This window comes from Salvelinus namaycush, chromosome 10, assembly GCF_016432855.1.
Source record: "Salvelinus namaycush isolate Seneca chromosome 10, SaNama_1.0, whole genome shotgun sequence".
Taxonomy (NCBI): Eukaryota; Metazoa; Chordata; class Actinopteri; order Salmoniformes; family Salmonidae; genus Salvelinus; species Salvelinus namaycush.
The window spans coordinates 25,413,430-25,441,146 of record NC_052316.1 but is presented as its reverse complement, the minus strand read 5'-3'; the positions used below and the strand labels follow the sequence as shown (position 1 = coordinate 25,441,146).

General features: G+C 42.4%; 1 protein-coding gene and 1 non-coding gene across 2 annotated transcripts in view; one reads left to right on the top strand and one right to left on the bottom strand.

Moving 5' to 3' along the window:
* The window catches only part of LOC120054265 (leucine-rich repeat-containing protein 52-like), a 30,151-nt gene extending 23,567 nt beyond the window's left edge, over positions 1–6,584 (bottom strand). Inside the window, exon 1 of the mRNA XM_039001688.1 lies at positions 5,999–6,584. Coding sequence (XP_038857616.1) covers positions 5,999–6,584 — 586 coding nt within the window. The remainder of the gene's footprint in view (positions 1–5,998) is intronic.
* A 12,196-nt stretch (positions 6,585–18,780) lies between these two features.
* LOC120055229 lies at positions 18,781–18,896 on the top strand. Its single transcript, XR_005477682.1, has one exon. It is a non-coding gene; the product is annotated as a U5 spliceosomal RNA (small nuclear RNA).
* The last annotated feature ends 8,821 nt before the right edge of the window (positions 18,897–27,717 follow it).

Genomic DNA, 27,717 nt, shown 5'->3' with positions numbered 1-27,717 from the left:
AATTGGTTCTGTTGTCTAAGTACTGTCAACACTGGACTGTCTGACCATTAATGTTAGAGTGGGTTGGTGCTGATTGCTGTTGAGAACAATAACCTCGAATAGCCTACTGCTTTAGTACCAGCACCTCTTATGAAATACAATTGAATGTCAGTGTGCCACCTTTTTCCAGTTCTGACGGCCGGTTTGGAACCTGGGACATCTGAGTATAGTAGCAGACTACAGTATGCTAAAAGCTAAATGGGTGTGTATGCTGCAGAGTAGAGTAATGTCAATACTGCTGAGTCTACACTGAAGCAACTATGACTCAGGATCACACACACACACACACACACACGCACACACTCGTTTTAGCAGTTTTAGATGGTTAACCATGATCTCCTTCCAATACTGTGTGTGTGACCTTGACAGAGTGAGCAGTGCCAGTCGCAGCGGTTCGGTTGGACTAGACCAACCGAACGGACACTCACTGAGCAGTAAAACCAAAGAGCCTCTATGTGTGGACAGACACACTCATCATACAAATAAGCAAGCAAGCTAGTAACACACACACAAACACTAACATACAAGCATAAATCATGTTTGTGGGCACACACACAGTATGCACACATTGGCTTGAACACCTAGAGCTGCTGTGTGATAGCAGAGCTGGGCTGCACCGGCTGCATTCCAGATGAATTATTACACACAGCAGAGCTAAATACAAGACCATTTACATTTCACTGGAGTGCTGGAAAAATGACGTTCCTGAAACATAATCACTGACACTCTCTCCCTCATCTGTCCCGACTCAGAGAAAGCAGCAATGAAGTCAGATAACAGAGTAAGTCCCACCACTTCATAGCGTACTCAAGTACCACACACACACACACACACACACACACCACACACACACACACACACACACACACACAGATAGAGAGAGAGAGCTGATATGGGTTGTGAGGTATTAACCTGGAAGGCAGACTCCTGCTCCGACTGTAAACACAGCTATTTATAACACCCTAATTATGACCGTGTGTACATATGGTAATTCTATGGAGGAGGAGGATTCTACTTTTATCTTTCTGTTTTTAATCTTTCCTCCCAACCTCATCGATGCAGAACAAATTGCTTAGAATTATGGATGGATGTGTGTGAGTAGCTGTACTGTGTGCTCGTGCATGAACGCTTGTTTGTGTGTGTTTGTGTACTACTGCATGTGTGTGAGAGAGCCACTGATGTGGTTATGCTCTTGATGGCTTATTCTGAGAAAAGGCCCTTTTGACCTCCAAACAAATGTCATGTAGCTGAACTGAAGTAAGAAGACAGCTCTTCTTTTAGCAAAATGGCTAAAAACAACATTTCTGTCAACCCCAGTTGTTGAATCGGACTGGTGCTCACCAGTAGCAACTCTTATAGAATACCGGCTGTAAAACATGATTAAAATATTATTTAAATGAGTCCCGCCCACTTTTTCATTCCACTTCAAGCACTTCTATTGTTTGGTAAAAAAAAAAATCTGCATCTCTCTTTAGATGTATGAAGAAAGACAGCTATATCTGGCAGAGAGAGAGAGAGAGAGAGGTTGACTAAGAATAGTTGACCTTTCTTCATCACATCAACTAGGCTGAATAATTCCTTAACGCGCGCGCGCACACACACACACACAGAGACACAAAGACACACACACACCGACACAAGCGCACCGTCACACTCTCTACTCTCCACTATGGTATTAATCAGATCACCATAATTTCAATGCCTCATCTTTCCCGCCATCCTTTCACGGTGATCCCTCCTTCCTCCGTTGAAGGATGAGGAGAAAGTGAAGGTCAGATAGCAACAGCTCTCTTACTCTCCCTTTCTTGTTTGTTCTCTCGATCTGTCTTCACTTTCTCTGTCTCATCTCTATATCTGTCTATCATTTTCTATTTCATTGTTCATCTCTCTCAGTCTCTCTCACACACACACCCATGCCTCTGTCTTATACACTTGCGTTACACAGTTAACCTTCGACCCTGCCCTGCTTTTAGAATGTTAGAGCAAACACACACAATAATGCCATATTCAACACACATAGCAACCAACCCCCTAGAGCCGATTGACGCACCGGTGCATCATTCTAAGTTACATTAAAGTGTCGCACTTCCGCATCTGCGGTGAAAGGTGACAGAGCTAGAACGGTGTTTGTAAGACCATGAGACATCCCCCAAAATCGGTCTTCTCACAAAAACGTCTGAACGGTTTGACCTAGAACTATTATGACCACTGTATGTAAAGGGGAGACACTCACGAAAATGGTGTATCCGTTTTGCTCTACGACCCCCACAAGTGTCACGAGACTCGTCTGAAAGTAACCAGTATCGTCTGAAAGTAACCAGTATCGGTAAAAAAAAAACGAATGGAAGTATGAAGATAGTTTTCAGAGCAAGTGACGTCACCGATTGAAATGCTATTAGCGCGCACCACCGCTAACTAGATAGCCATTTCACATCCGTTACACAGGCAGAGTTCCTCTGTCCAGTGTCTGTGTTCTTTTGCCCATCTTAATCTTTTATTTTTATTGGCCAGTCTGAGATATGGCTTTTTCTTTGCAACTCTGCCTAGAAAGCCAGCATCCCGGAGTCACCTCTTCACTGTTGATGTTGAGACTGGTGTTTTCGGGTACTATTTAATGAAGCTGCCAGTTGAGGACTACAACTGGCATTTCCAGCTGCAGTAGTCATTTACAACATTAACAATGTCTACAGTGTATTTCTGATCAATTTGATGTTATTTTAATGGAGAAAAAAAGAAGGTTTTCTTTCAAAAACAAGGACATTTCTAAGTGACCCCAAACTTTTGAACGGTAGTGTATATATATTTCCTAAGTTGTTTTATATCTCCAAGATTTAGGACAGATGCTTAAAATACCTTAATTCTTATGATTTATTTTCTAACTGTCCTTTTTGCCATTAATGAATGTGTTAGGGGAAATGGGATATCTAGTCAGTTGTACAATTGAATGCATTCAACAGAAATGTGTCTTCCGTATTTAAAACAACCCCTCTGAATCAGAGCGGTGCGGGAGGCTGCCTTAATCCACATCCACGTCTTCGGCGCCTGGGGAACAGTGGGTTAACTGCCTTGCTCAGGGGCAGTATGACAGATTTTTACCTTGTCAGCTCGGGGATTCGATCCAGCAACGTTTCAGTTACTGGCCCAACGCTCCTACCCGCCAGGCTACCTGCCGTTATTCAATGCGTTTCTATGGGCTTTAGTAGTAAAGACCAAAATCGATATATATTTTTTTTATACCTAAAAGGGTCCTAAAATTCCAAACCAATTAGCTAAATGATCCATAGTATGACCATCTTAAACAATTTCATATGTCAGCTTAGCAACCAACGTCTTAGACTCTAAAGAATAAAATATTGAAAAGTGCAGGGAATCCAAAGATTGTTCCATCTGGTTAATAATGTATGTAGTTGTTCAAGGTATCATTGACTGCTGATCATAATGAATGGATTTACGGTCTCTCTCTCTCCCCATCGGCACTCTGTGACTTTGTTGGCTGGTTTTGTCAATACATGTTAACACTGACACAGGGTACACATTCTTTACACACACGCAGTGGGGTAAAGTAAGTAAAAATACTTTCAAGTACTGCTATAGTCATTTTTGGGGGTATCTGTACTTTACTTTACTATTTATAGGAATATGAAATGATTTATACTTTTACTTTTGATACTAAAGTATATTTTTGCAGTTACATTTACTTTCTATACTTAAGTATATTTAAAACCAAATACTTTTAGACTTTTACTCAAGTCGTTTTTTTCTGGGTGACTTTCACTTTTACTTGAGTAATTTTCTATTAATTAAGGTATCTTTACTTTTACTCAAGTATGACAATTGGGTACTTTTTCCACCAAAGAACAAACGTGCGCGCACATGCACGCATGCACGCTAACACACACTAAATAGTTTGTAGGGGAGCCTTCTACTTTCAGCAAGTGTAACACGAGTCTATCCCTGTACGGCCAATCCGCAACGTGATCCACATCGCACCGCAAGCAGCGTGCTAACCATGTTCTTGGTTGGCCGAGGCTTCAGGTCTCAGGGAAGATGACGTCACTGCACAATTGGCTAGCTACTTCACATCTGCTATGCTAGCGTGATGAATCCCTTTCATAGCATACAGTAGTGAGATAAGGGGGAGGGGAGGAGAGGGAAGGGACAAATTCTGAATGGGCTCTGATTAATCGTGCTAGAAGATGGGGAGCCCAGGTGGAACACACACACACTCACAGGATGAGCTAAAGACACCAGGAATCTCTTTACATTACACTCTCAGCCCTGCAGTCATAACATGAGACATCTTAAACAATGATGAGGAGGATCCCGGATCCGGGAGGGTGAAGCGGTAGATTAAACAATGAAGACACACAGTCGCATACACCAACCCCTAACAAACACACACACGCACCCTCTTCTTCTGACCCCATTCCCTCTCCTCTGACTGTCACTCTGGTTAGTGTACATGGATATGGCTGCAATATCAATAGACATCCACGTAATCCCATACTACGGGAGAGAGAGAACAGAGAGATGCTTCATCTCAACATTACTGTACATAAAAACAATATCTCATCCCTTCTTTCTCTGCATGGTGTCTGATCAAGTTCAAAGTACTAGTAACTCCCTGTAACCAGGACCTGATGCAGCTGCATGGAGGGTGAATGGTCAAAGAAGAACGACGAGAGAGGAGGAGTGATGAGAGATGTGGAGGAGAGGACCAATGGCACAGATACAGATAGAGAGTTGCGCTGACACTGATAGTGGACGTAGTCAGTACCTCTACCCTGGCCTCTCAGATGTACAGCCAGGCTTGAACCTGGAACACCGACAAGCCCCTGTACCAAAATGCTCAACGCTCTTCATGAAGGCTACAGTGGTATTCTCACAAAGTAGATGAATGGTGGGATGCTCCACTGATCTGTGTGCCAGTAATTAGACTACTATCCTCCAGTGAGTAGGGCTATTATACATGTTCTATTCTCTTTAGTATACCTAAATCAGTAGGCTCCTATTCTGAGAGGAGAAGCGATGATGTCGTTGTAGGCTTCCTCTCAGTCCTGCTCTTGGCATAGATAGTGTGGAAATTCAATAGACATTGAGAATGAAAACATCTGCATATCTGCAGAGTTTTGGGAGAGTCATTGGTGTGATGTGAAGGACAGGTGGAGGTTAGGGAGAGAGGGAAAGACTGGGGAGGAGAGGGAGAGAGGAGGGTGTGAGAAATAGAGAGAGGAGAGTGAGGGAGCGAGAGAGGGAGGGGGAGAGGAAAGAGAGGAGGGAGAGAGGAGAGAGAGAGGGAGGGAGTGATAGAGTAAAGTGGGAGAGTGAGCGAGTGAGAGTCTGTGTATGGGGTGTGGAAGTCCTCTGATCATTGAGACTTCCAATCCATTATCGGGGTCCCTGTGCTCCTGTGACATTATTCACCCTGGCTCAGGCTCTAGCTCTGACTCTGTGTGTGTGTGTTGTGAAAACAGTGCTGGCGTTCCCAAGCGGGCTGTCAGTCAGGGACTATTGACTGAGCGCCCACCATCAAATTAGCTAAATGTGTTGATGTGATGATAAGCAGTGATAAGACCTTGGAGCATCTCTGGCTCTACGTCCCAGCAGAGGACAACTGCCTGTTTACTCACCAGAATGGTACAACAACAAAACACACGGTGCAGGTCAACAGTCTAAGCTATAGGTCTAATAACTATCCATCTACACCACCTGAGTGTTAGGACTGCACTTTCTCTGAACATCTGTCAAGCTAGACATTTATTGCAGCTGAATTAAAGACAGTAGGCTAATAAAGTGACATTTATAGGAGCACATGAGCAAGACACTGGCACAGGTCACCCATATTCTATAAACAAACAGAACCACTTAAATCCCCAAACTTGAATCCTGCTTTCTGTACAGTGGTTCACAGACGCTCACACACACAAAGCCCCCCTGACCTCTCCATCCCCATTCTCACCTTGGAACTTGAATCCTTCTATTTGGACCCAGAGGCAGAGGTCCTCCGTCTCGCAGTCACACCTCCAGGGGTTTCCACTGAGCCCCATGGAGCGCAGAGAGGGCAGGGCAATCAGAGAGCTGATGTTCAGCGTCGTCAGGTTGTTCCTGCTCACATCCAGCACCTGCAGAGCCACGTTCTCTGAGAATGCGTCCGGGTGGATCTCACTTAGCCCCGGGTTGTCTGTTAGCCGTAGCATCACAAGGCTAGACAACGGTCCAAACGTCCGGTCCTCGATCTGGGTCAGTGTATTGAAGGACAGGTCAAGGTAGGCCAGCTTCCGGAGATTCCCGAAGGTGGACTCAGAGATCTCCATCAGGGTGTTGTTGCTGACGTCCAGGTATACTAGATCAGACAGGTAGTTCAGTTGCAATGCTGGAAGTTCTCTGATGCGGTTGTTGGAGATGATGAGTTGGCGGGTAGCTAGAGGGAGGTCGATGGGGAAGAGGGTGAGCTCCTGCCCGGCACACTGGACCACCAGCTGGTCGTCACACACACACCTGTCAGGGCAGCCTGCTGTAAGAGCCGGGGAAGGGGCCACCCCCATCACGAAGATAAAGAGAAAGAGTAGCCGGAGAGATTGAGCGCTTGGAGCGGGTAGGAGACGCATGATGAAGCAGCCCAGGGCGTCATGAACTCGGGCTGAGTAGGACCAGGAGGACACCCCAGGACCAGCGCTCCCCTCCGGGCATCCTGCATGGGGCTGCGGGACTGGGGGTGCGGCTAGACGGCTACTCTGGAGGACCGACTCCGGTTGCGGCTTCTGCTGCTGTCTGGAGGGTTGGATAGTGGTTATATCCAGACTCTCTTCTTCTCTCGCTCCAAATGGATAACGGTCTCTAGCTCACTCACACGCACGTCCACAAGACGCCCGTGTTAATTACGAAGGTGACCCTACTGACGGACGCGCTGGTCGCGTGGTGAGAATCGCTGAGGCTTATCAGGTTCTCCTGAAAGGAGAGAAGAGAGAGAAGAGAAAGATTTGATAAAAGAGAGTCTCTGATACTCTTTTCTGTTACTGCCTCGGTATGTCTTCATTTTAAGTTAGTTGTCGGCGGCAGAATGCATTGTTCGTTTATAGTTTCCAAACTGCTGGATGGTGAAATTCCAGGAAGTGATTCCTCCGCTTCCTATTAAAGAGAGTGGTGTGTAATACTGCCTGTTTTAATGGATTTGTAATAGTTTAATAATCACCGTCTGTTCTGCGATGTCACTTGCTAATCCGTTATTCCGGAGCGCGAATGGAAGTGCGTCCATCCCTCATTTTCCTGCTCGGCTGGTCTGGCTGCATGTGTGTGTTCGCTGCTCTGCTCTCTCTCGTTCGCTCTCTCTTTTTGCAGCTGGGGGGGGGGGAGGGGGGGCTGCAGTGCGTGTGTGTGTCAGCAGTCTCTTAGTCAGACTGTGTGTGTGATTCGCTGCCACACAACTTAGTGACGTAACCAGGTGTTCAGTAGAGGCACATGGGTAAAATCACTGGGGGAGCCATGCAGTGGCGACCCGTCATTCAGGGCAGGTGGGGCTCCCCACATTTTTATCTAAATAGAAATACCAAAAATAATAATATATATATTTTGTAATTTTTTTAGGGGGGGGCTTGCCTGATTTGCATGTTATTTTGGCATTAATATGAGTCACATATCAGTTTGAAAACAATGTAAAAAAAAATATATATCACTGAGTTAATAAAGCCGCATACAAACACGGTCCCTTTTTTGATTCCTTGAGTAAGGCAGCTCCAAAATGCAGGTGTTTCAGCCTAGCTCAGTGCTCTTTCTTTGATGACAAAATTTGCCCACGAAGGACCACCGTGCCACCTTCCTGTTCAAGTGAGCACATCACCACAAGGTGAGTCCAAAAATGTCTTATATGCTGCTGCATAAATGATGTAATATGCCAGGGAGATATACTGTAGCTAAGAAAGTAAGACTAAGTGTATGTTGTGTACTAAGCTATTAGTAGCCCATGTGCCTCCCCCTAATAATTCGGTCTATTTTCACCTCTTAATTATTAATTTTGCCTACTGTTCTGAATCGGTGGTGCACATGTAGCCTATAACCTGTTTTTGAGAAATTAAAGTGAAAACAAACTTAAAGATACCAAAAACGATTTAGTTCAATCAATGTTCCTAAATAACATGTGGCTGTCATTATACTGATTTCTGTGTGTGTGTGTGTGTGTGTGTGTGTGTGTGTGTGTGTGTGTGTGTGTGTGTGTGTGTGTGTGTGTGTGTGTATTAGCTAGTTAACGTCAACCTAAAAGGCAACATCTAGGCTACATATTAAACTTCAATCATCTCAGGCCCATAGCACAATATATGAGTTTATGATTAGATCAGAATTGCTGTTATAATCATTGGCCTGTACAGAAAATTAAGTCAAAACCACAAGTCCATCTCCATCCATGGCTTAGGAAAGGGCTGATTTAGCTAGCTAGCTACTGCAGGGTAACAACATGAGCAGACCAGAAACAGACATATTTTTCTTACAATTACATTTTTATTTTGATGTGATTGGATTGGCGTGAAGCCAAATCCAAACTGGCTTCCCTTGGGGTGGTTTTGTTGCGCCAGGACTACCCACAGTTGAGCTCAGCTCAATGTTGATTGGCTAATTATTTATTTAATTTTTTTATCAAGGAAGGCCAAATGCTTGCTGGCATCAATCAATGAAATGCTACGGCAGCAACATATCATACTATTTTTGTCCTGACAGCATCAGATACATAGGCTACACATACCGAGAGAGAGTGGTGCTGTTTCCCTCACCCGGATGATTTCTCTGGTGAGATAGATTCAGCGAATTGAAAATTCAGAAAACACTGAAGAAAGATAAACTGTTTAATATATCTTTTTAAATGTATTGGTCAAATATTTGGGGAAGCCTGGATTACCTTGGCATCCGTGAATACAGACCACTGCAGGTGTTGCCTATTTCTGCCTCCCTATGCTGAAGATGACAGGGTGTGTGTGTGTCCAGACGACAGGCGATCTGGCGGACATGAGAGGAACCAGAGAGTCCAGTTACAGATTATATCGTCTTCAGTGTGTGGAACAAAGACAGGAAGTATTTTTCTGTGTGTGTGTGTGTCTGTATGTGTGCGTGCGTGTGGGTATGGGCGTGCATGCGTTAGAGAGAGTGTGAGAAGGAAATTGGGAGAGAGTGTCCCACCAGAAAAAAAACATTGGCTAAAACCAATAATCAAACCTCGCCATGGCAGGCATCCTCTGGACTGCGTAAGGATTTAGCATGTCTTATCAGTGTGTGTGTGTGTGTGTGTGTGTGTGTGTGTGTGTGTGTGTGTGTGTGTGTGTGTGTGTGTGTGTGTGTGTGTGTGTGTGTGTGTGTGTGTGATCAGCGATCCTCACACGCTGCTCCAGCTATTTGCTAATTTCACTAGGGTGGCACGTGGGTCTGTCTGTCTGTGAATAACGTAGGCCTTGCTGCTACAGTATAATACATTAACACGGGCATGCAGTGTGTAATGGATTTGACACACATAGAAACAAGTATTTTTATGCCACGCTGTACCACACACACACACACAGTTTTGTACAGCTAACCTTGTGGGGACACACAATTCAGTCCCATTCAAAATCCTATTTTCCCTAACCCGTACTCTTACCCAAAAACCTAACCTTAACCCTAAACCTAACCCAAACACTAACCCTAAATGTAATTCTAAGCCTAACACTAAATCTAACCTTTACCCTAAACCGCCTAGAAATAGCATTTGACCTAGTGGAGACTAACAAAATGTTCCCAGTTGGTAAAATGTTTGTTTGTTTACTATTCTTGTGCGGACTTCTGGTCCCCACAACAGTAGTTAAACACACACACACACACACACACACACACACACACACACACACACACACACACACACACACACACACACACACACACACACACACACACACACACACACACACACACACACACGCTGCAACAAGCTCTCACAGTCTCACTGCAGAATCTTTGGGATAGGGTTAAAACAAAATCAACTCCATGGTTAAGTTTAGGGATTCATTTTGAATGATTAAGGTTAGGGCTTTGGCGCTGCCTGTGACTGTCAAGCAAATAACTGTTGGTCTAACGGTAATTGAGCGTCAATTAACAACACATTTAGCATCTCCTGGCTTCCATTTTAAAAAGTCTAATAAATCCATGTAATATAACCAACACCTTCACAATAAATCCATAATTTATTTTAGACAGGTCTGCAGAAGCATGATAAAAAAGAAAATGTAGTCTATGTGGCTATGCAAATGGCTGTGGGCTACACTAGTTCATTTAGCAGACAAGATTTGCTTAGAATTCCGTGGCATTATTTTATAGTATGAAGAATACAATTGAACAAAGCTGAATAAAATATCAATATTTTCTCCAAATGATTTGAGGTGGCTATTCTGTGTCAAGGGGTTAACAAATAAATAGGTACTCCTATATGCTTAATTTAGAGTTATTCATGTAACTTTAGTTGTTCTACAAACGTTGGGCTATATGTTTAGATTTGTAATACATTGTAGGTCTGCTTGATGAGAGACTAATGATGATTTGAAAAAAGTTGCTTAAACTGCTTAGTGTTTTGCGCAGGCTGTACACACTCCAATAGTCTCTTATTCACAATTTGACAAGCACTTGATAATGCCTCTGTTACGGATACAGGTAACCTGTGTGTGTGTATCCTGTGTGTGTATTTCTTTTCTCTCCTTCTCCCCTCACAGGTGGCAATCATCATTCCCCAATCAGTCACCAATCAGTCATCAATCAGAAGACACACCTCCTCCTGTTTTCCATTACCCTATCACAACCCCTTTCCCTTGGTTTAAAAACCCTGTCAGTTGTTCTCTTTAGAGCTCGATCTCTCTGTCATGCAAACTCTCTCTAGAGCTCTTGTGTGTTGCAACTATGAGTCACTGTGTCCGTTACCCTGTGAGTATTGTTTTGTTATGGTGTTTGACTGTTTGTTTGATGGTGGGAAAAAGGGGTACCAAGACAAGTCGCCCATGGGCATACACTACCCGTAGGAATACTCTGTCTAAGAACACTAGTTAGAAATGGGTGGACCACCCACTGTATTTTTGGTTAGTTAGCTGTTGTTGAAGTAGGCTAGTCTAGTTTAGGGGTGTTTTTGGATATTTGTTTCTTTCTTTGGGTCCAGCTCAGCCCTTTTTCCTGTCCCTCCTTTACCGTGTGTTTACAAATAAACCATGAGTGTTTCACGGTAATTTAGTTGTCTGTGGTTATTTCGTTCTCACTTTTTCACTACTATAATTTGCATGAGTTATGTTACGGGTCTCGTTACCATCCCCCATAAACCGCCGGGCCAAAGAGATTCGTAACAGCCTCTTTGTGGCCATAATGCACCCTAGAAAAATCCACACATTCGCGTTTATAGCGCACACACACCTCTCCGTCAACTGATCGGGTCTTTCTAACAGGCTACAAGTTAAGACCGACACATCGGGGACGCAACTGCGCGTGTCCTTATCCAATTCTGAGGTGCATATTGGATGAACTGTCCACATTTACTTTTCGTCAGCCAAGATGAGTAGGCTTTACTAACATCAAAAGCACTAGCCTATGTCAATCTACTATTCCCCCATATTACAAAAGTCGACCTTTTCTGTGCGATAAATAAAAATTCCAAACCGCCTGGGACAGTTGTGGGATACGATAGAGCCCAAATTAATACAACCACTAGCATCACAAAACATTTTCTATGCAATGTGGCTGACGCAACAGATCAGAACGTATAGCTTAAAATTTTGATAAACTATTAGGTTATTTCTTCACATAAGCTCAGCAATGCGCACTTGGTACTAGGCTATAAGCAATTATGCATGTAATGCTTTTATTATAAAAGGTGTATTTTTATGGTAAATTATCTTCCCTTGACTTAAAACACAAGCGCTGCTTATATATGCAAGTTAGGCTCTACACCGCTTGAAGTGGATTCATGTGCTTAATTTTAATTATTTGGCCACTTTAGTTGTGATACACATCTTATTAAAACATGTGAGCTAGGCTACATGAGGTGTGCGACTATGATTGAACAAATTGCAAAAAAATCATTTTCTTATGCTGGGCATCATTTACATATACTAAGTAATGTGTGACATTTGTTTTGATTTAGAATGAACCATTATCATGCATATCGAAAGGGGCAGCAGAAAAAAATACATGTAATCTTTGCACTTAAATAGTGAATGGATGAAGTATTACCCTTTGGTTTATTTGCATGCCAAATTGTAAAGATAAGCAATGTGCTAAATATTAGGAAAGTTGAGAAATAAATATAGTAGGCCTAGCCAACAAAGCTGATCCTCTTATTAGCGGCCATCATTCTGTTTTCTCCCGCAATTACATAGCCTATAGAAATCAAATGTTATTAGTCACATGCACCGAATACAACGGGTGTAGACCTTACAGTGAAATGCTTACTTACGAGCACCTAACCAAGAATGCAGTTTAAAAAAATACAGATAAGAATAAGACAAAAGTAATTAAAGAGCAGGAGTAAAGTAACAATAGCAAGGCGATATACAGGGGGATACCGGTTAGAGGTAGTATGTACATGTAGGTAGAGTTATTAAAGTGACTATGCATAGATGACAAGAGTAGCAGTGGTGTAAAGAGGGGGTGAGGGGTGGCACTGCAAATAGTCTGGATAGCCATTTGGCTAGATGTTCCGGAGTCTTATGGCTTGGGGGTAGAAGCTGTTTAGAAGCCTCTTGGACCTAGACTTGGCGCTACGGTACCAATGTTGCACAACATGAGCTGAGGGGCTCTCATGAAGTGTTTGATTTAGATTTTTGAATATATTTACATTAATGGCAGAGTGATATAGAGGGACAATAGAGTACGGAGTACCAGGCAGTTAGCAAGTTTGGTAGGCTACTAATGACCAGCAGCAGCATCAGAGTTTGGAGAAGGCTAATTACCGTGACTAAATGGTCATGTGGAATTTGACTGCCTTCATACCTCGTGGCGGTAATACGGTCACCGCAACAGCCCTAGTTAAGGTAAATAAAAAATATATATGAAAGTGCCTAGATCTGGTATTGAAAATGCGACCCTCAGAGCCAGAGCTCGCAGCTTATTCCCACCCACCACCCCGTCCACAACCCAAGCCTACGTGATGGTAATAGCGTCCACTGTTGGCCCTCGCGGCTGGTTTTGAAGTCATCTCCTGATGTGCTGCTTACCTGGATAGATGTCAAATTTTGCAGTGGATCTTGAGCGACCTGGCTGCACACACCTAGTATCCAGCAGTAATAGGACACCACCCTCTGGCATGGTAGAGATATTATTATTATGATGGTGCTTTATTGCTAATGGACAGTATTAACAGCAAGGGCATATACAGTTACAGTTAACACCCCCCCTCACACAACAGTATCTAAAAGACTGCAGTGGAATAGTCACAACCCTCAACCCTTAACTATAAACACTGACAGTATACCAGTGATTCATATGATTGTGTAACGTCTATGAAGGTACAGCTACAGTAATGCCAGGCTTCGCTCTCCTTCCATCGTCTAGTCCACCCACTACAGGCTGATAACCCTCTCTTCCTTTCTCCCTCTCTCCCTCATCCCTGTAGGCAGTCTGACAGTGCATGGTTTTGCGCTGTACAGTTTGAGTGGGCTCGCTAAAATATTGCAGCAAGGCTACTATTATTATCATGTAGATTAGTACATGGATTTTCCAAACTGTAAAATAGTTTTTGTATTACTGTAGGTGGTTCGGTAACCTATATTGTGTGATGAGTAATCTTGCTTGATACGTAAAGACTTGCTCACAGACTACAGTTTAGCTCAGGAGGCTAACTCAGTATTATGTTAGCTGTGCCATGTTGTAACGGTCCAGCTGTATCATGTTCTCTGCTAACTGCCAGTAAAATGAAGTGCTCAGAATCTTTATAGACACAAATATACACAGAACCCAGTGTGCAAGGCAAACCGTCGGGATTCCTTCCTGGCTGATCCCGACGGTTTGCCTTGCACACTGGGTTCTGTGTATATTTGTGTCTGTATGTGTGTCTCTGGGTATGTGTGTGTCGGGTGAGTTGGGCAGTGAGACGTCTTCACTATTTAATGAAGGTGGGGGCAGTGCCGTCTGTCACAGGGACGATGCTGGCTCTGGCACTAGGCCTGAAGGGGTCCACTCTGCTGGCATTACTGGAGGTGGAGAGAGTCATAACTCACCCTCCTTTATCTCTGCCTTTCACTCAATCTCTTCAAAATTACAAATACAGCTCTTTCTCTCTTTGTCTGGTTATAACTGAGTAATTATCTCTACTTTTCTCCGTCTCTCGATCTCCCTCCCTCTTTCCCTCCTGTTCTCTTTGAGGCGATGACTACTGTCTTTGAGCATGTGTTCATCTCCATCATTCTAATGTAATTGAAAAGTAGCAACTCCGTCTATCACTCACGCGGATTACTACACTAAAAATAAACTGCAATATGTGTCTAGACTATACACTACTATACATAAACACGGCACTATACCTCTACACACTATACATAATCACTGCAATAGAAGAAACATGCAAGGCTACAAGGCAGCACATTGTCTGTGATCAGAGAAAATGTAATGCATACAAACCAAACAGATGGACTGTTTCTTATTTATTGTCCATTATTTAGCCGACAGCATGGAAATGGTTTATATAATCCAGAGCTGAAGAGCAATGCACAGGCCACTTAAGAAGACCTAGGGTAGCTATTACACCCATGATCATAACATTGTTCATTTTACTGTAATTCAGATATACTTTCCGGTTTGGTCCTCAAAGGTAGTTTGATGTGAAAGATTTCCCAAATGTTCTGCTGACTTGCTAAATCCTAATCTGTGAAGAACAGGTGGCAGTTCTGGGAAAACAGACTTCATTAGTATAGACATGTGTAGACCAGCACCCTAGCCCAGATGAGCGGCGTGTGTGTTCCACGGTTTCATCAGAGTATGTTAATTTAAGTGCTCCCTGTTTCTGTTCAGTTTGGTGGAGAATGTGCTCCCATAACACCAGCCCAACCCCCACAAACACACACACCGGGCAGCAGGCAGGCACCACTGTTTCATATGCTCTGAGGTTGTATACAAACAGATGAACCAGTGCCTGAATACATGTTCTATTTCCCTTTATGGATAACCAGATGAGTAATGACATGCATAACGTAAAGCTCCAGGTGTGCGAGGGAGTATGCGTGTATATCTTCTGTGTGTGTGGAGTCAGTCTCATATGTCTCACATGAAAGTTCAGACGTGAGGGTCAGTCATGCTGTAGAGAGATCTGCCCTGAGCAGAGCAGTGAAATCCCCCTGACAGAAAGGCCACTCACTGTCTGACTCAGACCCAACATCATGCCCTCTCACTTGGCCTCCCTCCCTACTCCAGCCTAAGGCTTTGATTGAATGGAGGCTTTACAGCAGCATACAGAGAGTCCTACCCCCACAATCAAAACCTCTTCCCTGGCTAGAACTCGCTACTGTAGAGGGGGCTAGGGCCTGAGGAGAGGAGAAGGGTGAGATGAGGGAGAAATGGGGAAGGAGTTGAGAGAAGAAAAATGGGTGTGGAGACGGGTGAGACTGTTTATCTCCCCCTGAGTACTGCAGTCTGTTACTGACACAATAGAGGAAATGGACCCAGCCCACTGGAGAAGCCACAGCCAATAGCAGATTGAGACAAAGTGGACACAAAGTGTCTACAGTCTAAAGGATATGATGACTCATTAGGTAGAGGCTGGCAACAGAGCATAGCGTCCCTCTAGCTAGCCCTCTGATACTACACTGACACTTACAGTATAGGAGGAGAGCAGCAATGCTGGGCAATGGCTAACCACATTCCTCTTGTGTGTCTGAGTGACTGGGGCCTGTCTGGTGCATGTGTGGGAGGCATCAAGAGGTCTCTGTGGTATGTCAGTGCAGGTGTGTGTTTTAAGGGAGGGTGGGAGCTTCTAAGAGATGAGATGGCTGTTTGTGCCGCATGGTGTGTGTGGATTCCTAGGGGAGATGTGTGTTCCTGTTGGAGAGGTGTGTGTTTGTATGGGCAGTGTGCGTATATGTTCCTACCATGACTGTGTACCAGGCTGGTTGTCGGCAGAGAGGGCAGTGTGTCCGTCCTGACATTGCCAGGCTAGGGTGCAACAGACAGGGCCAACAGAAGGTGTGACCGCAGGGTAATGTGGAGACAACTGTCAAACTCAATGAAACACACAGGATACACCTCTTCCTCCTCTCTCTGACATAGGGTTGTGTCTTTGCTGTGTGTTATCATTCCTGTCACCTCTGGCTGGTCTGAGGTCAGTGTCAGAGACTCTGAGTCTCCACGGGTCAGTCTCTGTCTTAAGGTCACTTACCAAGGATCGGTAAGTCACGCTCTCTCTTCGGTTACCAGTCTGTGGTGTGTCTGCCATGTCCTGTTAGCATTTAATGTGTTGTCTGTCAGCATGTCTGTCTGTCAGCAGGGCTGGTGGTGTCCTGGTGAGAGGCAGACTGGCTGCGTCAGTGAGAGGACATCAGGATCAGTGTCACACGCACACACACACACACACGTAATCGTACGTAAGCACACAGACACAAACATACAAGCATGACAAACACGCACAAAGACGTAGGCACACACAGCAATTACCAGTCTTGCTAAGTTTTCCATTCAGGTGCACATTACACACACACACAAAAGTTCACCAGAAGAGGAGAAGAGAAAAAACACACTGAACCCAATGCAAGTCCAAACCAAATCCTTCTCAGATTCACTGGAGAATTCCACTGGGTAACCCTGCAGGGAGAGTTCAGTACACACACAAGCGCACCTTCACACTCTCCTCTTCGCTATGGTGTCTTTAACATAGTGTACTCCAGCAATACAGATTTTAAAAAGGTTATACAGGTAAAAACTAACTGATATCACATGCAGTGAGTGCAAACACACAGACGCATGCACGCACGTACACATACGTTGGCATTTGTGTCACTAGACCCAGGTGGGCTGTGTAAATGCGTAAGCTGCAAAGACGTGTTTAATAATTCACTGTCAGACTAGACGGGGGCAGCCGCACGGAAAACCCTTACCTCAACACAGTGCATTGTCTCAAACAGGTATATGTGCATGGCTTGCTCCAGATTGTGTATTAACCCATGTTCAGATGAGATGAAACTATGTTAGAGGATTTATGGAGGCTACCTGCTGATAGATGACCAATAAACAACTGGATGACAGACAGTCTGCCTGCCATCCAGCTTGTCAGTCTGTCTGGTGTGTGTGTGCATGCCTGTCAATCTGTCTGGTGTGTGTGTCACAACTACAAAGGAGTAGGAGATGAAGAGGACAAGAGAACGGCTATGCACTCCCTTGGAGGAAGGGCTTTTGGGTGAAGTTGTATGGGAGAGAGAAGGAAATAGAGGGGGTGATCGAGAAAGGCAAGCGGTTGGTTGTGGGACAGAGGGAGGGAGAAAGTGATAGAGAAAGGCAAGGGCTGGTTGTGGATGTGGGAGTATAATTAAGTCCAGTACTCTGTTTCTCTGCAGGCTGCTGCATGGAGCTGGGGAACTGCTGATTCAGGAGAGAGAGAGATGGGAGAGGGAAAGCTAGAGCGGGAGTGGGTGAGAGGGAGAGGGAGGAGGCCGACTTATGGGTAAAATTACTCGAGTGTGTGGAGTAAAATACAGTAACAGCGACTGTAGAATGCCAGGTTATTGTGAATGGGATGATGCCATCTAAGGGACACAGCAGAAGTGCACTTTATAAAATCAATCAAAGCTGTTAATGTAACCATCACAGCTAGTGTTCCATTCATGAAGAATATAGTAAAACTTTAATTTAGTTTGTCCCAAAAAAAGTGTTAACATACTTCAGCAATATTATATATAGAAATCTATGTTCGTAGCAAACAATTTGATTGTAAGTAGAAACGGAAGAAAATAGATCATAGGCAGGCACATCATCACAAGGCCTATGCCTATTTGGCCAGAATAAGAAGCCATTCAGCATAACGTATTGCCTTTGAAAATATTTGTGTTTAAGTGATTTGGGTAGACCTTTCTTTAGGCCTATTGGGCTAGTGAGCTAATTAAGCGATATCCAATGCTTTGCTGTGTTTTTCAGGGTAGTAGGGTAATCCATAAATCAGACAACTGTTTAAACAGGTTGCTAGACTATTTAACAAAAAAACGTTTTCATTGAGTTACTGTTGGACTTATAAATTGACACATTGTTGCAAACAGCGGTTACACGCATTTGTAAAGCCCACCAGTTAAATGTTCCGATTTGAATATTTTTTCCCCGCCCCTCCCTGCTTCTCACGCCTGGCTTGTGAACAAGTTGCTTGCGGGTCTCAACGGCGCATGCTCGATGTAGAAGTGTTAAAGTATTTCGTTCCGTCGGCAAATTGTTTCTAACTTTGAAAGTAGACTTTTGATGGTAGCTAAACAGTTAGGACAAATCTGTCCTTTTTGCTGAAATTACACTGGCGTTGCAGATACTTTTTTTTTTTTTAGGACTGAACGGGGCAAACCAGGGAGTGATCTGTATAATGCCCAGCGTGCATTTTGTTTGTGTAAAGAATGATTGAACTTACAAGCATTGACACTTATAAAACTTAACTCTTCATTTGTATTGGGGGACTGTAATCTGTGTGTGTGTTGTATCGGCGATATTGAGATTTTTTTGTTTTCCATTAAACCATGACTATGAATAGTAAGGCCGAGAACTCGGTCGGAACGGTGTCCTTCAGTCAGTAGTACACTCTGGTTTCTCTTCAGATCGCATAAATCTTTCGCCTTTTACTAAAGATTTCCGTGGAGAGGAACATTATGAGAATCAACAATTTTTTTTATGCCTGGCTTCACGGCTGGGCTTCCTATAATTGTAAATAATAAACTGGTCACAGCTCCAGTCTTTATTGTTATCCTCTGAGGTTTGGTCTTTGCCTGTGTGCTGTATCTACATACTCTCTTGCATTTCCTGAACTTCCATCTGACGTTACAGCTCATGGTTGTCCCCCCCCCCCCCCCCCACCATCTCGCGTGCAAAACATTTGTGGCCCCCCTCTTGACCGCGGAGATAAATTTACGTTTTAAAGTTGATTTCTTAGAGAAAATGTTGCAGTTGTAAAGCAAGTTATCTGCAGCTCTACATTTTTGCGCTCTGGGACACTAAGCAACCGCTTTTGTCGCTTATGCCTGGACCCAGCCCTGGACAGGTCTTCTCCATCTGCTGTATAATGACACTTACCTGCTCATCAAGTTAACTCTACCCATGAAGACCGTTGGATAGATGTCGAGTCCATATTTGCGCCAATGCATCACCAGGAGACCAGTAACAGCAAGAAAAGCTTTCTATACTGAAAAGTTAACTGAAGTATAAGTAACTAATTACAACTATTCTCGTTACTGTAATTGAGTAGCTTTTCCGAGTACTTGTGATTTTACTTTACTTAAGTAAAATGTCATTAACTTCTACTTCATCACAATCCGGGAGCACCCCCATCAGTAAAAAAGCTGACTAGCATAGCCTAGCATAGCGTCACAAGTAAATACTAGCATCTAAATATCATTAAATCACAAGTCCAAGACACCAGATGAAAGATACACATCTTGTGAATCCAGCCATCATTTCTGATTTTTAAAATGTTTTACAGGGAAGACTATGTATTTCTATTAGCTAACCACGATAGCAAAAGACACAACTATTTTTTTTACTGCATAGGTAGCTATCACAATTTCGACCAAATAAAGATATAAATAGTCACTAACCAAGAAACAACTTCATCAGATGAGAGTCTGATAACATATTTATTGTATAGCATATGTTTTGTTAGAAAAATGTGCATATTTCAGGTATAAATCATAGTTTACCATTGCAGCCACCATCACCAAAGCAACTAGAATAACTACAGAGACCAACGTGAATTACCTAAATACTCATCATAAAACATTTATGAAAAATACACAGCGTACAACAAATGAAAGACAAAGATCTTGTGAATCCAGCCAATATTTCAGATTTTTTAAGTGTTTTACAGCAAACACAATATAGCATTATATTAGCTTACTACAATAGCCAACCACACAATAGCATTGATTCAAGCCAACAATAGCGATAACGAATAAACCAGCAAAAGATATTAATTTTTTCACTAACCTTCTCAAACTTCTTCAGATGACAGTCCTATAACATCATATTACACAATACATAGAGTTTGTTCGAAAATTTGCATATTTAGCGGCACAAATCGTGGTTATACAATGAGAATAGTAGCCAAGCTGCCAACAAAATGTTGGGAGAAATCTTGGGAGAGGCACCTAATCTAATCATTAACTAATCATAAACTTGACTAAAAAATACAGGTTGGACAGCAAATGAAAGATACATTAGTTCTTAATGCAACCGCTGTGTTAGATTTTTTAAATTAACGTTACTACGACATACAGCGTGCGTTAAAGCGAGACCGCACCGAAATTAATGGCGGAATAGGAGTTTTACATTTTTCAACAGAACGAATTAACATCATAAATACTTCTTACTTTTTGATGAGCTCCCATCAGAATCTTGGGCAAGTTGTCCTTTGTCCAGAGGAATCGTTGCTCGGTTGTAGATTGTCGCCTTCAACTTTGGAATTAGCAGTAAACATTAGCCATGTGGCGAAGACGTGTCCAACTCACTATAACGCAGCACTAAGAAATATCCGAAAATCGCAATATACTGATATAAACTGATAACTCGGTTTAAAATAACAACATTATGATGTCTTTAACACCTATATCGAATAAAATCAGAGCCGGATATATCTAAGGTCTATAACGGGAGCTTTCCAGAACGCAATCCTGAGGTCTGTCTTGCGTCATGGCGAATGTTGAAAAGACTGCACCCCACGTTCCAAGCCCATTTATATGGCCTCAGATCTGCCTAGCAACTCCATTCCAATTCTCACTATTTGCTGACATCTAGGGGAAGGCGTATGCAGTGCATCTCGACCAAAAGAAGACATGCAAATTAATAAACTGACCCCAGAACAGCCTGCCTGATTTCAGATTTCTCACAGGAAAATTGCTCCAACTTGAGTTCTGTTTTACTCACAGATATAATTCAAACGGTTTTAGAAACTAGAGAGTGTTTTCTATCCAATAGTAATAATAATATGCATATTGTACGAGCAAGAATTGAGTACGAGGCAGTTTAATTTGGGAACGAAATTTTTACAAAGTGAAAACAGCACCCCCTATTGAGAAAAGGTTTTAAACTAACAGTACTTCTACATGAGTAGGATATTTCAGTACTCTTTCCACCACTGGTAGAGTGAGTTAGGGAAAGAGTGTGAATGGGTGATTAGTATAGTATATTGAAGTATGGCAACTTTTATGCATTTATTTTTTTATAAATACATTTTAATTCCTTGAATGTAGAATTTATTTTAAAAGGTTAATAGTATATTTGACAATTTAACATACAGTTAAAATAAATGTACTTAAGTTTACTGTACATTAATTTACTATTTTTCAATTTAATGCATGCAAAGTATCACGTAACAATTCTCTGGTAAATTAGCCAATTACCAACATACACTTTTTTTTTTACAGTTTATATCACTTGTTTACTTTTACTGAGTACTTTTTACTTCTATACGTAGTTTATTATTATTATCTTTACACCAGTAATTTTAGTTCTACTTGAGTAAAATATCACAAAAATAATAGTACTTCGAATTGAGTAGAATATTTCAGTACTCTTTCCATCCCTGCTGAAAACTGCAAAACTGGGCTGAATACTGCTAGAAAGCTGAAATAATGAACTATACAATCAAGCAATACAAGAAACATGAGCATTCCTTATCAATTCATAATTTGATGCAATAATCTACATTGATATTGTGACGTCGCCACTAGATGGCGATCATAGAGATTCTATGAAAATTTAACTAGACAAGTCAGTTAAGAACACATTTTTATTTACAAAGACAGCCTACCAGGGAACAGTGCCTTGTTCAGGGACAGAACAACAGATGTTTTACCTTGTCAGCTCGGGGATTCGATTTAGCTAAAATGCACAGCAGGTTAAGGTTAGGAAATGGTTTGTGTGAGCAAAAATGCATAGCAGGTCAGGATAATTAACTTGGCCGGTTAGGAGGAAGTTAAGGTTAGAAAAAGTGTTAAGGTTAGGCTTAGCTAAAATACTACAGTATTCAGCAATCGACTCATCATGCAGCCCAATCAGCCACGCAAAACAGTCTTGAGTGGCAACAAATCTGCCCAAGTGGCTGATTTAACTTTCAATACACCCATTTCTGTTGATCCTCCCAGTTCTGTTGACACGCCTACTTCAGACACACTCATGTAAGTAGTTACCCAGGACTCAATTCTATGGGCGCTCATTGACAAATTGTTCTAGAATGCATTCCTAAATTAAGCGGTCTTCATTCCAAGGGCTTGAAGCATATATCGTGTGTGACAGAAATAAAAAAAGAATCTTATAAATAAATATCTCCCAAAAGAAACATTAAAATACACCTTTGGTTATTGAACTAATTATTTTCCAAATAAAACCAATACCAAATGTATAATCTCTTGGTAAAAAACCCCCGGATTACTCAGAAATGGATTTGGTCACTTAAGATTTGATTAATTTACAATTCATGTAAATTGTTGCTTTCTTTCATGTTTTAGATTTATTATATAAGCAGTTGAAACTAAATGAATAAGATCAAATGGTGATTTAAGGGGGAAGAATCTATATTGGTCTAAAAAGACCTACAGTGAAAATGTAACCCCCATGTTTTGATTGCACAAGAGTATGTCATCTCACATTTGTTTATTGCATTAATTGAAATCAGTGGCGGTCGGTGCCGTTTAAGATGAGGAAGATTTTTTTTATCAGCATGGCCTTATTTCTATTACAGCATATTGGATGACTGTCATTGATATTCCATTCACCCAACTCAATGTAACATCGATAGGTTTAGGCCAATACATGATACTCAAATGTTCCCTGTACCTAGGGTTTTAAAGGGTTGGAAACTTTACGGTATTTTTCATGGGAAGTTAGGCCCGGGAATTTGGATTTTTGCTTAAATTCATAAAAGTGAGCTTATAATTGAACCTTTTGTGGGATACACAAGGCAATTCTAGGTTTTGTGGCATATTTTGGTTAAACTATCCCCAATTCAATGGAATTCCAACCCTCTGCATGCACAGTGCATTCTTCCATCACATGTACAGCTGATTCTCAGGATCTTGCACACTAATGAGATGCTATTGAGCCCACGCTACTACACTGTCTGAGCCAAGGACTACATGCTTTCTGGTAAGTTTTGATTACAATACTGGGTGGGGTGAATATATTTTATGACATACATGATTTTTTGTTAACTAGTAAATAGTAGCCTACAGCAAAGTGTGTTTAAATCATTTCTAACTTGTTAACAAGTTCTGCTAGTTAGTTTCAGCTTGCTTGAGCCTGCTAACTGAGTGTTAATTCACCTGTTTCCATGTTTAATTTTAAAACATTTATTTTACAAAGGAGTTGTTTAATCTTAACTATTTATCTGTACATGGAATTGTATTTTTTATTTTTTTTACAATCTTTACAGGAAAATGCCACGGGCACTATCTGATGTGGAGACATTTCACTGCAGCTAATGTAGAAGGAAAAGCTGTGTATATTTGCAAATACTGTGCCAAATCATATATGAAGAATACAACACAGATGCAGAATCATCTGGCCAAGTGCATAAAGTTCCCTCAGCGCTCACAACAAGCAACCTCTGACAAAAGTCCATCTACTTCTATTCGAGGTGAAATGATGAATCAGACACCTTATCGATAGCAACAGCTCATGGTCCTCCTGGAATCAGATTTTTTTTTTTTAACTCAATGGAGGAACGTTCTCAGAGAAATGATGAATGTCTTGCTCAAGCTGTGTATGCAACTGGTTCACCTCTGATGCTCACAGGCAATGTGTATTGGAAGAGATTTCTGAATATTCTTCACCCAGCATACACCCCTCCAACCAGACATGCTTTATCTACTCATTTGCTGGATGCAGAGTTCAAGTGAAGGTCAAGCAAATCATAGAGAAAGCAGACTATTGCAATCATCTCTGATGGGTGGTCGAATGTTCGGGGGCAAGGAATAATTAACTACATCATCCACCCCTCAACCGGTATTCTACAAGAGCACAGACACAAGGAACAACAGACACACCGGTCTCTACATTGCAGATGAGCTGAAGGCAGTCATCAATAACCTTGGACCACAGAAGGTATTTGCACTGGTGACCGACAATGCTGCAAACATGAAGGCCGCTTGGTCTAAAGTGGAGGAGTCCTACCCTCACATCACACCCATTGGCTGTGCTGTTCATGCATTGAATCTGCTCCTCAAGAATATCTTGGCACTGAAAACAATAGATACACTCTACAAGAGCGCCAAGGAAATGGTTAGGTATGTGAATGGTCATCAAGTTATAGCAGCAATATACCTCCCCAAGCAAAGTGAGAAGAATAAGATCACCACATTGAAGCTGCCCAGCAACACCCGTTGGGGTGGTGTTGTCATGTTTGACAGTCTCCCGGAGGGGAAGGAGTCTCTCCAAGAAATGGCCATTTCAGTCTGCCAATATGGACAGCCCCATTAAGAGGATCCTCCTGGATGATGTATTTTGGGAGAGGGTGGTAAGCAGCCTGAAACCTATAGCAGTAGCCATTGCACGGATTGAGGGAGACAATGCCATCCTGTCTGATGTTCAGACTCTGCTTGCAGATGTAAGAGAAGGAAGCCGTACTGGCCTGCCCACTTCACTGTGGCTCCAAGCAGAGGAAACTGCCATTCTGAAATACATCAAAAAGCGTGAAGACTTCTGCCTGAAGCCCATACACGCTGCAGCATACATGTTGGACCCCAAGTATACTGGCAAGAGTATCCTGTCTGGTGCAGAGATCAACAAGGCCTATGGTGTCATCACTACCATGTCTCGCCACCTTGGCATGGATGAGGGCAAGGTTCTTGGCAGTCTGACAAAGTACACTTCCAAGCAAGGGCTTTTGGATGGGGATGCAATATGGCAGTCGTGCCAATATATCTCATCAGCCACCTGGTGGAAGGGACTTGGTGGATCGGAGGCTCTTTCCCCGGTTGCCTCCATCATCCTCCAAATCCCACCAACATCAGCCACCTCAGAGCGCAACTGGTCCTTGTTTGGGAACAAACACACATCAAAGCACGCAACAGGCTGACCAATACAAGGGTTGAAGAATTGGTGGCCATCCAGACAAATTTGAGGCTTTTTGAGCTTGACAACGAGCCATCCTCAACAGGGTTGGAAAGTGACAGTGAAGATGAAGCCTCAGTCTGATGTTCAAGAGGTGGACATTGAGGAGGTTCAGGGAGAAGACATGGAAGCCTGAGAGGAAGACAACCAAAGCTTTAGTTTCCAGACTATCGTTTTTGGGAGACGCGATGGATCATTGGAGATCAACAAAAAAAAGGGAATATTGAATGTTCAGTGAAATCATCCCATGTGAAGTCAACTAATGTAATTAAAGTTCATTTAACTAGTTTATTTTATTTCTATTGGAAGGATTTAATAATTTGCAATTGTCTACTTAGGATAAGGTTGAAAACAAAGGAGAGCCGCACACTCTAGGAGCCCAGATGCAAAAATGTAATGTCCAACGTTTCGACAGCCAAGCTGTCTTCATCAGGGTATAATCACAAACACTGCGGGATGACTTGTTTATATAGTGTCAAAAGACACATTCAAGGAGAGGGGGTACAAAAATGATCAGATTAATTTTGCCATTGAGAAAATTATAAACAAACATTACCTTTTTTTAAGGTCAGTCTCGCAAAAAGACGCATTCTTGCGTTCTAACTACCCGCTATTCAAAGTGCTCTGAACAAATTAAGGGAATCGTTCACAAACATTGGCACATTTTGAAATCCGATGACACTCGGTAATGTGTTTTCGGACCTTCCCTTGGTCATATTCTCGCGGGGCAGAAATCTCAGAGACCAATTGGTACACTCTGATTTACCACCCCAAGATATTCTTGAACGTCTATTTGCGCCCCTACTGGCTGTGCTCAATGCAATGGCACTTATAAATGTAGATCCTTCAAACACCCACAAACAGGGAAATCGATCCCCATCAAAGGTGTTATCACCTGCTCCACTAAGGCAGTTATTTATCTTAACTTGTCCTTGTGGTAAAAATTGTGGGTAAAACAAAGCGCGCATTAGAAAAGTACGTATCTCAGAGCATCGTAGCACCATTAGGTGCAAAAACTTGACTTACCCAGTTGCGGCCCACTTTTTGGAAGCGAACCACTCGATTTCTTCTCTGCGTTATATTGGCATCGAACATGTCACCCTCCCTAGGAGAGAGGGTGACCTTGATAATTTATTGTTAAAACGAGAGGCTGCCTGGATCTTTAATTTAAAGACCCTTGCTCCCTTCGGTCTCAACGTAGACTTTGATCTGAAGCCATTCTTGTGATTATAGTGTCTTTGCCATTTGTAATTGTTTGTAAGCTTCTGTAGTCTAAAATGAATCTATGACCGTATGCTATCCATTTGTTTTTTGTATGGTGTTCTTTGTATGCCATTTTTTATATTTGAGAATTAACCAATGATATAAGGCCACATTTGGCCATGATTACAGACATCGGTGTCTTTTGACACTATATAAACGAGTCAACCAGCAGTGTTTGTGATTATACCCTGATGAAGACAGCTTGGCTGTCAACGTTGGACATCACATTTTTGCATCTGAGCTCCTAGAGTGTGGCTCTCCTTAGTTTTCTACGCCGCTGGCCAGCACCGCGCCTAAATAGGTGTGTTCTTTTTCTTCTAGATACTTATAAGGTTTATGTTTCTGTCTACATATGATATGGTAAATATATCCAATGCAAAAACATTACATTTAAATGGTATATTAATTTTCATATTTTTGTTAATTCCCATGGAAAGTTTCCACCTCTGAATATTCCCCAAAATGTGCAACCCTACCTGCACCCATCATGAGGTTGCTACAACCTAGCCTATAAATTAAAGTTTACAACGTAGGTGCACAGGTCGAGAGAATTGTTCGTAGTCAAGGTGACAGGCAGTGACACATTCAATAGCACATTGCACACTCTTGCCTGCATCTAGCTGATCTAGGGTGCAATCATTAGTCCAACAGTTGCAAACAAGAGTTTCTATTGGACACATTCAGATATGTTTAACCTGGTTTGTTCTCTTTAAAAAACATTAACAGAATTGGCAGAATTAATAAACCCCTGATCACACGCAAACAGTTCACTTTCATAGCAGCCACATAAAACAGCATGATCACTTTGCTCATTGTTTATACTGTATATTTCCTTCTCGCAACTATCTACGCACTCTCCTCCTCTCACCTTTTCCCCCTTGCTTGTGTAGTTCAGTGCACAACCCATCAGCTGTCTATTACCAGGTGAAAGATACTTTCCAAGCCAAACCTTCATATCATGACCACTAATCTCTACACACAGCCTACATTGTCACGTCATAGTCAACATAGCTACTAGAACAATCATGCAGTTTAGCAGTTACACCGGCGGGCTCCGGTTGCAATAAATGAATAAACCAAAAGCTTACCTTGGAAGACTTCCAGTGTTGGATAGCTAACATAACATCCCTTGATGCCATGTTTGAGTAGGCT